Genomic DNA, 17,263 nt, shown 5'->3' with positions numbered 1-17,263 from the left:
TGAAAATAATCCACAACCTCTAGTAATTTGCATGACAAAAATACACTAAATAAAAACTGTACTTTGCAGTAACAGCTGGTCACAGACGGAAGAGTAATATTTCTGCCTTTTGTCTTCTTAACATATATTGTGGACATGGAAAACTTCTTAGATAATTGCTGTTGTGTTGCAAGACAAAAAAACCCATGAGGTCTTTAAGTCCTGATTTTTCAATTTGTAATATAAGCCTTTGAGTCATTTTGAAGTACATTAAGATGCTTCTGGAGTAAAAGACAGCATCTCCAGGCAACTTGATGTTACAAGTCCATTTACGTAACTTATTTCACAGTGATTTATTAGTCTATTGAAAAAGTACAGTTTTCAGAGTTATTTTTTCCTTTGCTTGAGAAAAAAAAAAAACACTTTAGGAGCACCTAGACCAGCTTTCGAGGCAAAAAACAGGTAGGCAAGCTGCATCTATGTAAAGCTACAGAAAACCTTACTTTCTTGTAAAGGATAACTTGGAGTTTCTCTCACACATGCTCCCAGGAACATGCAAGAAGTTGAATTCCACACAGCAGTGTAGATACCAGAAGTTAAGGATTTTAAGAAGAAACACAAACTTGATAAGTTAGTAGCAAAACAGATGTCTGTCAGTGGAGTATTTGAGAAGGGACCCTGTTTCCCATGACCTTTGACTCTACTGGGAAGGAACACCATCTCGCGGTGGCCAAGTCTTCATGGAGCATCAAAGTGAAGAACTGGAACTCTCTTGTTTATTACAGCTGAAGAAACTTGGAAAGCCAAGCTGGCTGCGTTGGCAGTTCCAGGATCAACTTCTGGTCCATGGAGAATTTTATAGTGGAAGATAATAATGACAGCAAAAGAAAATAAAACATGATCAAGCTGTCCAGAAAGAGCCTGCTGGCCACTGTCAAAGCCAGAGACGGAGAGGCCAAAACAGGGAAGGAAAATCTCACATGAAAGCTGGAAAGAGGAAGAAAAAAAGAGTCACTTTTCACGTAACAGCACAGCAAACAGGCAAAAGTTATGCTTATGCTGATATCCTGGGGTGGACACCTGCTTTCCAACTTTGTGTGGAATGAACCATTGGTACAGAAAACACATGCTCTCACATCTCACATCTGAGTGTGAAACAAAACAAACAATGCCGACATCCCTGTGTCTTAAAATTTCATCTAAAGGATCTGTAAAAGTCCCTTCCTTGCGCCTATATGTAAAAATGCCTCCTGGTGCAATGTGGAGTACAGAAATACAGTAACACCCCATAACCAAGGGGTGGCTAAACCCATTGATTAAAAAAACTCTTGACATGAAACACCAAAATCTTTAATGGCAGAAGCAGGCCACAGCTACTGGGAGCTGCTGCCATCAGACAGATAGCTGACAAGCTAGAAGTACCCATCCCCTAAACAAGCCATCTCATAATCAGATGTTGTCAGCAGAGGCTAATTTGGAGCACTAAAAAAGGGGTAATCAAAAATGTACTGGAGCTAGAAGGCCTGGTATTTTCAATATTTGCAATCTGTGCACAGAAGGCACCGGTCACACTGAGTATTATACACAAACACCTTGTGGGTCTTGGCCAACATGCTGAAAACTCACTTTTGGAAACACCAGGAGCTTCATAAAATCCCACTATATTCTGATGTTAGTCTGAATTCCCTCTGATGCCTTGTGTTTCCAAGGCCTGTGCACTGAGGCAAAGCCAGCCTAAAAACAATTGCAGCCACTGCTGAACAGACCTCTTCTACAGGATTTTGGAAGATCAAGGCAAAGAAAGCAAGACTGAACATCTGCCTAGGGTCACAGGGACTGGAAAATCCTGTATGCCTTTTAAATTAATCGTTAATTAAGATCAGTAATAGTATTAAACCAAAAAGCCCAAACCAAAACCTTTGAACGATGACAGAAGAAACGAATGCTGCTGTCAGTGCGTGGAAGCAACCTAAACCCGTAAAAGCCAGTGGGTGACAAACAGCTGTGTGCCTTGAAATCCATCTGGTTGCAAGTCAGACAGCTCGAATGCTTCAGAGGTCTGGGTCTGCCACAGCTCTTGCCGCAGTATTTGCACAGCACCACCAGAGCTGGATGTTGCTGCCAGTGGAACTGCAGCGTAAGTAGGCGCCAGCACAGCTCTGCACAGAGTTTCCAGGTCCTTTGTGGCTGTGACCAAATGCTTTGCACATTGGTTATTCATTAACTGCTAATACAAGTTTACAAACCAGTGACACTCTGTAGCATCCTCACATGCAACAGACACACCAAGTATAACCAGGCATCTTTGGGTACCATTTCCCAGCTCAAGGGACACAAGCTTTCCTATTAGCACTGTTATTTCTGACTTGTAATTCTCATTGCTGGTAAACAAGCAGGACCAACAGGATGCCGCGCTGCTGAACTAGGCTCCATTTAAAATTGTCATAAGCCCAAGGGAAGCTCTGTGAGTGAGTTGTTCAGTTCAAATATAACCTGAAGCTTGTTTCACTAGGAACAGTTACTACAAGAGAAGGCAAAGCTTAATTCTCTGCATTTAACTTTCAAAAATCAAAAAGACATGAAAGGTGCAAGTCTGTCAAGAGCACCCACATTCAACTGTTGAAAATGGCACAGAGAAGATAATTAAAGTGAGGCAAATCATCTGCCTGGCATAATCCATTACCCACTGTTTCTTCTGCAGGAAACATGCTACTGAGCTATTTTATTCCAGGCTCTGAGGAACAAAGCTGAGCTTGGGCTAAGGAGCCTGAATGTGAACATATTCTGTGTTCAGACACTGCTAGACTGGAAGGCTCCCCAAAACTGCAAATACAATCAACTAGCATCAACATTTTAATAGGAATGCCTTTGAGTGAAAGAGATGAGCACACCACCCTTCCCAAAGCACTGACTACCAATTTACCACAGACTGCCAAGAAGAATGAATATGTTCTTGGATTTCACACAACGTGTTTCTTTGCTGATCAAAACCAGCTAAGAGAAAGAGCCCACTGAATGTTGGAAGCTCTGTACACTCATCTGAGAAAGGCTGATAAAATTCTATATGTTTATGGCTTTTACTTCCCCATAGGACATTCTTCCTTGATGATATTCTGCTTCTGATTATCTGCCTACCCAAACATGCATATGCAGCAGAGGCCAGCACACAGGCGACTCTGCAGGAAGTTTACAGGGAGGAAACGAATGGTCAGTGTTTCGTTCCACAACAGAAAATGTGTTCTTCTTATATCAATATGAGAGTGCCTGCAGGGGACGTAATTGACATGCAGATCCACAAAATGATTACTTCTCAGTGAGCTAAAGAGATGCCAGCCCTAACATCTGTTTGCAGCTCATTCTGCCTTATCAAAGGCTTTTTCTGTAACCCTTATCACATGGTGTGGAAAGGATGGCTAACAAAACATGCTCTGTTAGCTGAAGAAACAGATTGCTGATCCAGTTATTTTAGGCAAAGAACTCTACAAAGAAACCACAGTACTCACCTTTACACAGGAGTAAATGACCGAAACAAACACCACTGTGGTCAGGATCAGGAAACAGGTCAGGTAAAAACCCAGCATGAACGTAGAGCTGAAATCAAGGAGATTTTTTTTTTAAATACACACCATATAGAAAAGCTACAGCTCTGCTCTGCAGAACATGACATGTGTACAAGCTTTGACACATTGCAAGGGCTTTCCGGTTAGGACAGCAGTAGGAGATACGAGGTGCCTTGAATACCAACAGATACTCTGTCGTATTTTGAATTACTCATGCAGGCTGCAGAGTGGAGAATACTGCATCTTCTGTATCAATCACCTTCCTGCTGGGGTGACAGCAGAGGGACAGAAAAATATTTCATGCGCTAGAGGAGCTGATAGAACAACTTGTTATGGCAGGTTGGCCCCTGGCTGGCTGTGGGCAGCAGAGCCCCGGGAAGAAAAGTGTGCCGAGCACTGCAGTGCAGCCGAGTGGGGATAGTCTCAACGGGAATAGCAACCCGTCCTTGCTGTGCATAGGGAATGCCTGTGCTGCACCACCCTCCATGCTCCGTCTTGTGCATGAGATGGCAGCAACCACGGCTGAGGATAGTCAGGGAAAACAGCCTCAGCTTGGCCAGCTTGAGAGGTTCCTGTTCCTCCCAACTCTGAAGTACAAACAGGACCCCAGGGCCAACTTTGTACTGTGCATTTTCATCTGTTTCGATCACAAAGATATTCACCAACAATTTCCCAGTACTTGGTCTCAGTGTGACAGGATAGGCTGCCTCCCAGGAGTTAGCCTTGTTCATAATTTAAAGGAAGTATTCTTGTGACATGACATTGAGGCCAACCACACCAAAGCCAGCTGGTCTCTGTATTCTCTCATGACTACTAAGATAATTGTATTTGCTAATTCACTGTTTGAGCCTTTGTGAAATTCATTAAAGCTATTCCTCTTTATCATCACAAATTATCATTGCCATTTTGTCTCTAGTTTCAGATTCAAATTCCATGTTGTGTCTTTCATGAAAATCTGATGGTGACATATACACCCATGGTTTCAAGTTGCTGCTGGAGTGTTACCTTCAATAAAAGACCAAAACTACGCAATTGAAATATAAGGAAAAACAAACCAAAAGGTGAAGGAAAGTCTATCTGACCCTCAAATAAAACATGGAATTTTATTTACTCTTGAACCAAATCATCTTTCAGCCAGGCCAGGCTGCCTAAGGACACTTCAGAACTTACCAAAAAAAACCAACCACCACCATGGAAGGAGATTGAGCAGCATGACATTTACACCATGCTGCCATAAGGGATTGGCTCCCGTGGAATACAAAGGAGTCAGCCATATGGTTGCCACAGATCAAAAATTGTCAAGTTGTCATTTAAATGTTAAACTGTGTTCTAAGGAGACAGCTTAGTGGCTGCTTAGGGAGTTTGATGAGCAACACAAAGGCTGGCAGAGGGCCTCTGCTGGTGTGAAGTCACAGCAGTAATACCCAGAGATCCAAAGTGCAAGCCCTTGCTAAAACAATTACTCTCAAAGAACATTTTTGGGTGTAATTAACAATGCATTAATTGCGGGGATTGATCTAGTTTGTATTTTGAGCCTCTTCGAGCTTCGCTTCCAGTTTCCCCAAGCAGATGCGTCTGTTTACACAGTGCATTTGTACTGATGTTATTTTGCTGATTCAATCTTTCTGTAAGCTGCAGTGAATGTCCTCTTGCCTGGGAGAGTGAATGACCTCAAATATCAGGCCATGCGTTGTTTCTGTGACCTGCCAAATATCTGATTCTCAACACTGCAAACCAGTCTCTAATCTGAAAAGGACTGTGATGTGAACAGAAATAGAAAGCAGTTGTAATGGCATAAAATAGTATTGGAGCTCTCTTTAATAAACAATTTTTGTCTTCTTGTAATGAAGATGAATTTGGAACCTTTTCAGGGCTTCTGCGATCTTGTTCTTCAGATTAAAAATGACTAACTCCAAATTTATTTCCAACACAGCCGTGCTCAGTGAATGATATATTATTGCTACTAAACCAGAGCACAGGAAATACCAACATGCTTTAATTTTAAGGGATCTTTTATGAACTCTTTGAGAAGAAATACCATGTCTGCAGACACTGCTGGGAGAGATCTAAGCAGGTTACACTGCGCCTTTCAGATAAAGCATTTCACTGCAGTGGCCCATGAGCACTGTGCCCCACAGCCCTGAGGAGCTTATTCCTCTTGCCTGAGGAAAGAAATGACTGCAACCCTTAAACCTGGAGTGAGCTCCTCAAAGCTTAGGCATGTGTAGCGCAACTCCCTCTCTACCTTTCTTCTTGCACTGCTGCTCTGAGTCCAGAAGAATAAATGCATGAGAGGCTATGCCTCATCTGTGAAGCAGACCCTGAGACCTCAGTGCTCTGAGAAACGAGGCTGTGATGGTTTTTCACCTCCCTGTCCCACTGCGTTCAGATAAGAGGACAGCCTAGCCTCATGTTGTGAAAGCATACTATGCCTTAGTAGGCAATCCTTCCTACTTAGTGATAGCGGTTTTCCAAAGGCTTATAAACATGCTGAACCGAATTTCCTAAGATGGAGGTAAATGGTAAGAGAAATCACACTGGGAAAACAGAAATCCTCACGTGCCAGTGAGGAGGTTTTAATCTGCACTAGAAATGAGTGAAAACAATAAGCACCATGCATCACTTGGACATGAATTATTTAAGGATTTTTCTCTTCCCCTTGGTGCTCTGAATTCTCAAGAAAAAAACAAAGAAAAGTAGGCCAGAATAGAGGAGGGGAGCAGATGGGAGCAAAGGGATGAAAAGGTACTCACTGTGGCACGATTATAATTTGAACAAAGCAGATGAAGAGGAAGACTAGGGAGGCGCAAGCCACATAGGCTCCGAACCTGTCATCCACCTGCTTGGAGTACTGCAAAAAATGCAAACAGGGTTATGTTAGTGGGAAATTTAGCTGGCTGCCTTCTCTCCACAAAAGCTTCTTACTTGGTTTCTGTTTAGGTCCTCAGAAAGCAGCACTGGTAGGAAACGACTAACATTGCAAACTCCCTTTCTCCCCGGACAAGCTGTAAGGGCATGAACAGACCCAAAGGCCAGGGAACAAACACACACAGCTGGGGGGAGAGAGGATTCGCCATCTGTCCCTTGCACGAGAGGAACAGAAATGGATTAGCTGGGACCAGGATTCTAGGTCACTGTCATCAGACCTAAATTTCTTCCATTGGAAGTTTCCTCCAACAGGTACAAATGTTGCCAATGAGAAGACCTTGTATTTTGTGCAGACGGCTTGGCTCATTCTAATGATAGTGTGAGGATGCGGCGGTTTTCACACAGTCACTCCTTCCAACTACTTGTCAACATATCGGTCACATGGGAGCTGCATCCGATTCCCAAAGATGCTTAATTTAGCTTGAAGCACGGTTCTCAGTACAGATGGTCTCAATGTTTGAACCACAAAATAAAAGGTGCTCAGAACAGGTGAACCGCTAATTTCCCTAGTAGTTTTCAGCTATAAAATTGAAGGGAAGGAGTGGGGGGAAACTGCATGCTGGAGCTTTTATCCAGTCCCACACTGATTCATTGAATAGCTGTAAATCCTGCAAAGGTCTGCTTTTGCAATAGGTTGTAATTCCTGAAGAGTGTTTCTAAATAAAATGATAAAATAATTACTGCAAACTTATTACTGAAGCTTTTTCCATTGAAGAATGAGTTTAACCTGAAGATCACTCAAGAGTACCCCAAAGATCTCTGCTTCAGTAAAAAAAACAAAACCAAAAGATGACTTTGACTTTCTTTGGGCAATTAAAACCAGCAGTGTATATAGCACCCTTAATAACAGCATCTGGGTTCCTCTGGACCTAACTGAATTTAAGTTTGCAGCCATCTAGAGCTGATGTTGTCTCTATTACATAGACAAAGAAATTGAAATGATCTTTGCCTCACAACAATGATAACTGAAACAAAATCAGGAAGCAATCAGCTATTTGGGAGCTCTAGGTGTGTTATTCTCCTTTCTCACATCAGTGAGATAGAGAACTCTTTGCTTAAAATGGGCTCCCAAAAATGACCAGAGTATGAATTGCATCGCAATGAACCCCAGTAGTACCTGGGGCTCTCTGGGGGGACAAAGGGCAGGGAAAACCCCCTCCAGAGGTGATCTGGAGCTCAGGCAGGCTGAATCGGGTTTCTCCAGTGATTTGAAGGAGATAAGGGGTGACTGCAATCTCAGTTTGGATGCCTCAAAGTCAGAGAAACAAACTTGGCTTATTCTGAATTCCCTTTATGGCTCATCATTGCATATCCATGTGTGTCTGACAGAAATGGTTTGGTTTTCCTGCCCAGTACTTCCTTCAGATGACCGCAACTTTCTAGGGATGTATGTTTTAAGGTTTCCATGAAGAAGCACAAAATTTTTAAGGCCACAACCTCACCTCCAACACCTAAAACCTAGCTTTACCTACAGATACAAAAGCTTGACCTTATGCAGGAGAATTAAAACTCATAACAAGCCCCACTGACACATTGCAATGATTTTTAGACATTACCTTTTTCTCCAAGTCAGGCTCCCTGAATGTTAAGAGGAACTTGCGCACGTGCTCAGAGCGTAACCGGTCAATACTTCTGGCATCGATGGCACGGCCCAGAAACTCATCCACTTCATCTTCTGGGTTCATGCTTTCCTGTGTATTCCTGAGGATGTCACGAAAAGGGAGCATAAGAGGACAAGATAATTTCTCCCTCTTCACCATATGTTATCATTTCACTGTATAACAAGCTGGAGGTTACTGGCATTTTGCTTATGACAGTTTCAAGTTGGAAAATGGATTATGAGCTGAGAGGAAAATTATATCGGCTCTAGAGCTCATTGCCAGTCCTGAGTCCACCAGCGAATGGATTTGATTTACTTGCCCTTTTTCTATACTACATCCATCTGTTTTCTTGCCTTGCAGTCTCTTTACTGTCTCATCTCTAAAACTAGTCAGTAGTTTCCTTCCACTAGTCCTCTGACTTCTGTCCGCTGCTGTGCTCTTGTAGATGTTAGTTCCTGGACTGGAAAAATGTTTTACATAACCAGTCCTATTTCTTGCTTCTCAATAATAATTTCTGTAAATATTTCTGTGAAAATTTCTGAACTTGAACAGTTCTCCATTTTTGAGAAAAAATTGTTCCTAGAATGAATATGTGGGGAAAAAAATGTGGCCTGACACCCCACTTCATGCAGTTATTTCTGAGTATAAAGAGTAAACCAGACAAAATTTTCTGTTTACAAGACATTTACTTAAGGAAAGGCTGCAAAAGAAAAAGATAGAAAAAGAAAAAAATATAAATTAGATTCTGCTTTCTAAATATGTGGACAAGATTTCTAAATTGCTTATAATCTTTATTATCAGTGTATTTCTGATGCTCAGCTACAGCTTCAGAAAAATGAGGGTATTTTCAAAAACTTTTGAAAAAAATAACACTGAAAACTTAATCACCCTGAGGTATTTTGCACTGAGGATCAGGAAATCTGAAGTATCTCCCCAAACTCTAGTTATTTTAAAAATCTAATGGGATTTTAATGACTTGATGCTGTCACTTTAATAGCCTACCTTAAAACTAGCTATAGGCAGAAATTAAAAGCTAATCCTGAAGTGCTGTTTTCCTGCTCTACTTGCATGATTGCCAAGGTTATCCACGGGATACACCAACAGTCATCCATTGGAATACACTCCCCACTTGCACTGGGCATATTCCAGTGGATAACTGTTCCTATGTGCAAACCCCATGATGGCACAGCAACTTACGGCTCATCTTGTGTGACCTTCACCTTAGGCACTCTGGAGAAAAAATCCCGAGGTCTGAGAAGCATGATGAAAAGCTACACTGCTTTATTTTCTCGGTTTTATTTGCACTGCGTAACAGCACATAATGCACAAACACTGCATTGCAGCCAGCGGGCCCCTACAGGTACGACTGTGCTGTAGAGTGGAGACTGCTCAAAGCTGCTTACAAACCAGAATGTGACTCTGTTTCAAAAGTTAAAGGTCCCTTTCCAAAAGAAAGGCTCTCCAAAAGCTTTCTGCAAAATGGGACCAGATTTCAAGAAGCCCTCTGTACCCCAACTCTACCACGTACCTCTTGCCAAGAGAAAAATAAATCAGTCCATCTACTCATTTCCATCCCAACTCCCTTTTCCCCAGCCAGCAAGCTGAATGTGGCTACACCTCAGCTGGGTCATGACAACGTACCATCGGCACCTATTTTGTGACCATATGGCAATTGCAAACCTAGTGTGTCTCAAGATCTTATCTCTATTTTAGCCAATCTTAGTATTTCAGTAGGGTTTTTTATTTTGGGGCTCTAGAATTCTTTAATTCCTTGAATTTCATATATTCCACTTTGAAATTAAAAGTGGTTTTGTCCCTAGAAGGACAGGACATCCAATTTACTTCTAGATGTTTCCTCAGAGGAAGTACATCTGCTTGAGCATTCAAGACTATGCTGCCTTATTTTCATTCAGTCCCCACAATGTCTTCTGGACTCATAAAAATGAGCAAGGAAATCATTAGGCTTCGTATTTACAGAATGTCTTCCAAGATCCTGTGAGTTATTTACACATTTGGGTCATTCACATTTAGTCATTTCATACCACGTACAAGAGATGCAATACGTTTTCCTCTAGAACTGAAGCAAAAGAGTCGTCTCAGTATCTTGGCAAACCTTGGTTACAAGTTCCAGTCTAAAAGTGTCACTCAGGAAGATGTGAAAAGAAGAAACTGCCTGCTCAGGCTTTGGTCTCGGCTGCCTCCAGCTTTGTAATAGGTCATTATACTGCTGAGGGTGTCTCTAACACCACAATAACTTCTGTGGTTGCAGATTGTGTAGAAATACCCCTGCAGGTTTCAAATTGCCTTGCTGAGAAATTCGCAGTGAGGCAGCCACCTCCACATAGACTGCGGGGAGGCTTAGTCACCTTGCATATACCTAGCTGCTCGGGTGACTTTTGCAGCCAGTGGTACTCAAACTAAATTACTGTACAGCAAGTTTGGGTACATTTGCGTAAATGTAATTTTAAATTGAAATACAAAATTTCCCCGCGCTAAGGAGTGCCCTGGAGGCAGTGCCTGTAAGTCAGAGCTGAGGTACTGCCATAGACTAATGAAATTCATATGTGGAAATACGTATTGATATATTGATAGCGTGTGTGTGTGTGGAATAAAACTAAGGTTTTTCAGGCTGACACGAAACTTCCAGAAACAACTCTTTAAAGCACTGCTGAGATTTCTCCAAATGCAGCCAACAGAAAATGGTTGCAAGGGACAGGAACAGCACGAACAGAGCTTGGAGCAACTTTTGCACTCTGCTTGCAAACGTGAAAGCTAGCAATTAACCCAGAGATCCTGGCTTCAGAGTAATCCAAAAATGTTCTGCTGATTTAATTACTTTCTGCAAATGAAGAGTGTGACCACTGCCAAAACTACATGTATGTCATAATTTTAAATGCTTCATGCCTAGATTCAGTAACTAAATCTGCGTTTAGGCACGTAAGTGTTGGGTCCTGTTTTCGGAGATGCGTGGTGCCTACATCTTCCTTCGCTGTAAGAGACAAGTATTGATGACCAGTGTTTCTGCATGTGAAGGCAATGGGTTGAGGTATCTGCTTTTAACCAATATCACCATGAACATTTTCTGCTAGAGATTTTTTTGGCCAACTCTTTCATCTTGATTTAAACAAATTTGTGGATCAAGAGAATCTGAGATAAGTAGTAGCTGCTTTCGGTACTAACAGAAATGGAAAAAACCTGCAATCTGTATAATAAGACAGCATCACACTGAATCATCGCTGTAAATATACAGCTCTCAGCTGTTGGCCATAACAGCTCAAGTAACCTTTTCAAACTATAGATGGAGGAGAGACATTATGGTCCTTGGAGCAACAATGGAGACGCTGTTCCTCGCCAGCTGGGTGATTCTGTTGTGGACCAACACTGAGGCAGCTGAATTTACGTTTTCTTGCACAAACTATGAGGACAATATCTATTTTATGAGGGATATTTAAAATTTCTGTATTCCTAAGAATTATTTTGTTGTAATCTGTTACCTCTTTTCAGCTCAAACTATATCTAACATCAACTGAGGTCCCAGCTGACAGGGATGCAACAAGGAGACCTGGTGAATCCCCCTAGACACCTTGTAGCACCAGCGAAACATCCCACGGTGCACAAAACTAAATGTTATGAAAATCAAGTTTACAGTGAAGGGCAAAGGAAGGAGAGAATGATTCTTTAATATTGCCATGTTCAGACTTAGCGATTCCCTTTACTTTTAGGGAGTTGTTCTCAACGCTTAACCACCATAATGTGAATTTTCCCAAAGCCAGATGCTTAGGGCTCACAGAAGTATTTAGCTGTCCCAGCTCACAGAGTTCCACTTAGTCCTGACTGGCAGCTTGAGAAACATGCAACATATTTCAGGCATTGGTCTACTCTACTGTCACCTATCTTGCTCTGAGCAAGCTTACAATCAATTTCACATTCAGTAGGACCGAATGTGAGATTATTCCAAAAACCTTCAATACATGAAATGCTTTTGTTATGTCCAGCTGCAGAAGTTAAAAAGTGAACATGGCTGGGGTTTTTTTCCTCCAAAAGCAATTTTTCAAAATACCACTCTTGTTAAATTGCTGTTTAAACCAATTTTTTTGAAAGTTCTATAAGAAAAAAAATGAAAATGCTGCTTTGATGTCGCTGTATTTTGAAGCATGAAAGTTTGAACTTACTTTTTCAAATAAGCTCTCATTTCGGAGTTCATTTTTATATACAGAAATAAGTAACATGTAATAATTTGTAATATAAAATATATACAAATAAACTCAGAAACTACATATGTATTTCAATACATACACAAATTTTTCTTATCAGAGATGTTCAACGCTCAGACATACTTTGGGATATCTTTGAAAATATCTTGGGATATTTTCAAAGCAGCAAATAGCAAAGAATATTGGGGGCAAAGGGAAGAGCAGCAAAAGCATTTTAATTACAAAAGCAAGTTAGAACCACACAAGCGAATAAACGTTTTGAGGGCAGAGGCAGATCTGAATGCACATCAGTCAGTCCCGTGCCCTCGCCTGGCTGGCCCTCCAGGAGAAACCTCTGGGGAATCCAGGCATTATTCTTGGCTGCTGGGCATTAATTTTTGTCTTTTTTCAAAATGAGAAAAAAAAATCCCAAATGTGCAAACATAACAGCGTATGACAGAAGTAAATTTGCTTACTTGTCCTTGGGGTCCTCAAAACCCTGAAAGAAAGAAAAGGACACAAGGATTAGGAGACAGGCTAACCTTGGGAACACAAACTATCCTGAGAATGGCATTTTGCAGAGGAGTTTTTGGGGTGCTCTCTTGTTAGGTTGGATGGATAGCCTGACCCACCCACAGCAATATTTGTGCTGCTGTGTCATCAGGCAGACAGAGCAGTTTTAGAAAAACACATGCCTTCAGATATAAATTTATGGAAGTAAAGATATGGGAAATGCTTCAGTTGACTGCTGGTACACTTTATTTCAGGTGTCTTCTTTTTTGCAGTCACTATTACAAATGATACAACGGAAATTATGCTGATATTATAACTGAGGATGTATCTTACTTGAAACAAAACTCAGAATGATAACATAAGTCAACTATTGTATTCACCAAGGTTGCATCCCTTTTATGTCAGCGCTTGGCTAAGGGAGCTGGATGCATTTCAGTCTTCATCTCTTCAGGAGGAAACCAAAGGGATCTCCTCACTTCACCCCTCACTGCATGCACACACAAAACATGTTTTTTTGAATGAGATTTCAGTAATTATTTATGGCAATTGTAGTAGCCAAAATGCTCACAGTTCCTTCAGGGCCACCTGAACTAAGCAGATGTGTGTATTTACAGTTCATCCATAGTTGTAACTGCTTAGAAGGCCTATGAGAAAAATACGTACGGAGGCATAATTTTATCTTTAGCATTACCATACCTAATAGACCAAATTGCATCAAAATGGCCATTTTGCATGGGCTGAGACAAAATCTGCCCTCTGACATCTTGGCTTAAATTCAACTGAAGTCAAGAAAAGTTGTATATTTGACAAGTAGGGTCAAATACTTGGGCACAGAGTTTGTACCCTGTGTTCCAAAACAAAAACCAAATGTCGCTGGGAGATAGGAAGAATTCCTTTTGTTTTCCTCCCAGAGACCTCAGGCCAAAACTGCTCAGAGCACATGAGGATACTCCAGCTGCTGGACCTGCAGCCGCTACCAGGCTGGGGGCAGCAAACTGAGATCCATCCCAACTGTATAAAAGTAAAAATCTTTGGGCAAAATTCTTTCCACAGCTGCCTTGTCCAACGCCACCACGAATAAGAACATTGACCAGATACTAAATGAGAACAAGATTTTGCCCTTGTAACTAGTTAGCAATGTGGTGACACGGTGAGAGGCAGAAATAAAGCCAACACAGTCTCCCTGAACAGCATCAGCTTTGCAAGAGGGAAAAAGTGGGTTGTGTCACTCAGGTCAACAGCCAGGCCTGTGATTCACCGAGAGAGCAATTTCCATGTTTACATACTCCGTTTCAGACTAACCCCCCACTTCTAAATAGAAACTGCAACTCCATTTTAACCCATCAGAAATTCAGACAAAGGAAGTCTCTCAGTCCCATGTAACAACCACCAGCACATCCAGTGGGAAGAAGGAAATAGCAATGTCGATTCAAAGTTAGCATGCCCAGTTATCCAAGCCATAAAAACACGTACTTTTTGATTTCACATTAAAGAGTGATGAAACAACCATTCAACGTTTTGTTGTGTGGCTTTTTTTTTTTTCCTTTGCTTAATCATTTTACAGTTGTCAGGACTATCTGATTGATTTATTTATTTATCCTCTAAGCAATGTTACAACACAGTGCCAAAACTGAAAGCTCACTGATTAATCATGGAGACAAAATGCTCACTAATTTGTCTGGTGTCGTAGTCAGTCAGGCTGAAGAAAAAAAAAAGAAAATCAGCTGAACATGAATAGCTGCCAGCCAAGAAATAAGGGGAGGGAACCGATGAGAAAACAGCCAGTACTTGCTTATTAGATAGACATCAAGTTCACATTTTCAAGCTTAGCCACATGGAAACTGGATGACTGACTACAGCGGGAGAGTCCCCTAACATGGTCTGATTTTCACAGACAGCTGCGTAACCACCCATCCCACTGAAATCCTGAAACTAAACACAGGTCTCGTACTCCTGCCTTCTAGGTGCACAAGTTTGAGGATATATGTCGACCAAGTCAAGTTACCAAAACACCTCAGCAAGCATATCCTCAAAATATTCCCCAATATTTCAAGCATGGAAAAATATGTAGGCTGCATATTTAACTGGTCATTTATATGGGTGATCACTTGATCAACACGGAATTTGACTCTCCTCTGCTTCTTTCCCCCAGCAAAACTGTTATAAGGAAAGTCTCTAAAATAATACAGAATCAATTGATCTACCTTTTCAATTTAAAATACTAAACTGTTCTGGATATCTTGGAAATCACTCATGCTGGTAGCTGAAAATCAAATTGGTGTTTCAAAACTAAAAACTCAAAAAAGGCATATTTCAGGTAAAGCAGAAAAGGAAAAGATTATTACATTTTCTTTCCTGGATCGTCATTTAACGAGGCTAAATATTTAAGAGTGACTTGAACTTTAATTAGAGAGAATCAGCTTAAAATTAAATGTGGTAGGAACCTCTTTAAGTTAAGCAAATTAAATGATTCACTTCAAACATTCCCATCTCATATGAAAGATTCTTCAAGCAGAATTGCCAAAAATGGAATTGTTATGGAGAAAGGTCTGCAGGATTATTTTAGGAAAAAAACCCCTCAAACACAGCTTCTCAAAAACTGGTCATTTATTACAGGAGATCTTTCTTATTTGCTCTAAAAGCCTTTGCCAGGATACAGAGCAAATATACCTCTAAGGTCTAGCTGTGACCAGAGATTTTCTTCCCTGTCCACTAAGCATCCATGTTTCAATCACACACTAAGAAGCCTTTTAAGTGGAGGAGATGATCACACACACAGGGTCGCGCTGCTCACTATTTTGGGTTGGGAGGGAAATTTCCCCCCGGGTGTTGGTTAATGTGTTTTCACCTCCTCCTACTTCGTGGGCATGCCCAGTTCATTGAAAAATCTGTACTTAAATTATTTCCTTTCCCTTGCATGAGGCTTGGGCACTAAAGACACATTGGTCTTGTTTTCTTCTCCGTGGCTGGCAAATAGCTTAGTTTCTTTAGCGCTCAGATGCTTTACTCCAGTTAAAGCCCTTTGGCTCAGCACAAGACTGCTTGCATGTATTGCAGCGGTTGCTGTTACACACAGGGTAGCCACTAAGCACAATCAATCCTGCAGAAATATGGTCTACATGGATTTGCCTTCATTCCTAAAGGACTAACGCATTTATGATCTAGTAGAAAAATTTCCAAGCTAAGCAGGAAAGTGAAATAATGGGGGCTGCTGGGGCGAGCATGTCTACAAAGCCTCTCTCTAGCACCCCTGATCTCACCTGTCTGTGCTCACTGCTGGACTTGGGTAGCTGGGCTGGGGCTGTGCTCAGCCTGTGGGCGTACAGAGCAGGTTTTGAACTGCACGAAGATATGTCAAGATTGGCATTTCTGCACACACATGCACAGAAATCTGAACATCCAGAAAACATAGTTGATAAAAATGAGATGCCTATCGTTTAGGAGAGAGGGAGTAAGGGGGTAGGAAGAGAAACAGCCAGTTCCTGGAGTTAAGTATATAAATCTCCTCTTGACTGCTTATGGATTTGTGCCCAGCAGACTGAAGCAGTGCTGATGGCTTTCTAGGGTGCTATGAAGAAAAGGCTGGGAATTGTCAGCAGGGATGAAAATGGCAGAAGTGGTGATGGCTACAAGAATCAGACAGATAGGAGTTCACAGGAGTTCAAGAATAGCTCCATAATCATGATGATGAAGTAGCCCTGGTTAAGGCCAAAATTCCTTTTCTCTGGAAGGGAACATAAGGCATGAGATAGGTCTTATCACAGTGCAGTACTAATGGACTGCTGCATATACGACCTCATGCAATTTTTATTCAGTCTTATTTTAAATATCCCTGATACTGGAGTTTTCCCCCTTCCCCCAGGAGGCTGGATTATTCTGCCATCAGATTGCAAATGTAAAGGTAATAGCACTTAATAATTGCTCTGAGACTAAGACAGTTCTCTCTCTGGCTTCAGGAATATTAACCCAAACTTAGCTGAATCAACTCCCTTAAAGGCACTAGTACCTACCAAAGAACAGCCCTGCTCTTTCTTCTTTTCTACACGAGATTCTCAAAAAAACCCATATTTTTTATGGCAGGTCAGGTGCCTCTGAATTTACAAGCACTTACTTTTAATGACCATCCTCAGTGGGAGTAGAGAAGTGCAAGAGGAAAAAAAAGAGGGAATGTTATATTACTGCATCTGTCCCTAAGGCTTACTGTTTTATGGGGGATATTTCATGAATATCTATTGTGCTAAAAGTCATATGACTGCCATCTCTCTGCTTGACTTCTAAATTAACTAAGCCCTTTTCTTTGAAGATTAAAACAGATTCCTTAAATAGAATGATAAAGTGTTTGTCAAAGCCATGACAAGCTGACTGCTATACCATAATGCTTCAAATCAAGAACGATTAGAAATAATAATTCTAACTTTGAGAACATTAGCTGCAATTATTAACATATGGTAAATATGCAAAGAAAAGTGGAATAGACTTTACATCCTTT

At 41.3% G+C, this 17,263-nt stretch overlaps 1 protein-coding gene across 1 annotated transcript in view; it reads right to left on the bottom strand.

Annotated features, from left to right (window-relative positions):
• The window catches only part of ADCY5 (adenylate cyclase 5), a 219,862-nt gene that overhangs the window by 17,782 nt on the left and 184,817 nt on the right, over nt 1-17,263 (bottom strand). The window contains exons 9-12 of the mRNA XM_086466303.1: nt 12,738-12,760; nt 8,024-8,168; nt 6,293-6,390; nt 3,483-3,570 (exon numbers count right to left, since the gene is read on the bottom strand). Of these exons, the coding sequence (XP_086322429.1) occupies nt 3,483-3,570; nt 6,293-6,390; nt 8,024-8,168; nt 12,738-12,760 (354 nt within the window). The remainder of the gene's footprint in view (nt 1-3,482; nt 3,571-6,292; nt 6,391-8,023; nt 8,169-12,737; nt 12,761-17,263) is intronic.

This window comes from Leptosomus discolor, chromosome 5 (genome assembly GCF_034619465.1).
Source record: "Leptosomus discolor isolate bLepDis1 chromosome 5, bLepDis1.hap2, whole genome shotgun sequence".
Taxonomy (NCBI): domain Eukaryota; kingdom Metazoa; phylum Chordata; class Aves; order Leptosomiformes; family Leptosomidae; genus Leptosomus; species Leptosomus discolor.
The sequence above is the reverse complement of the archived record's forward strand: the minus strand, read 5'-3'. Positions and strand labels throughout refer to the sequence as shown.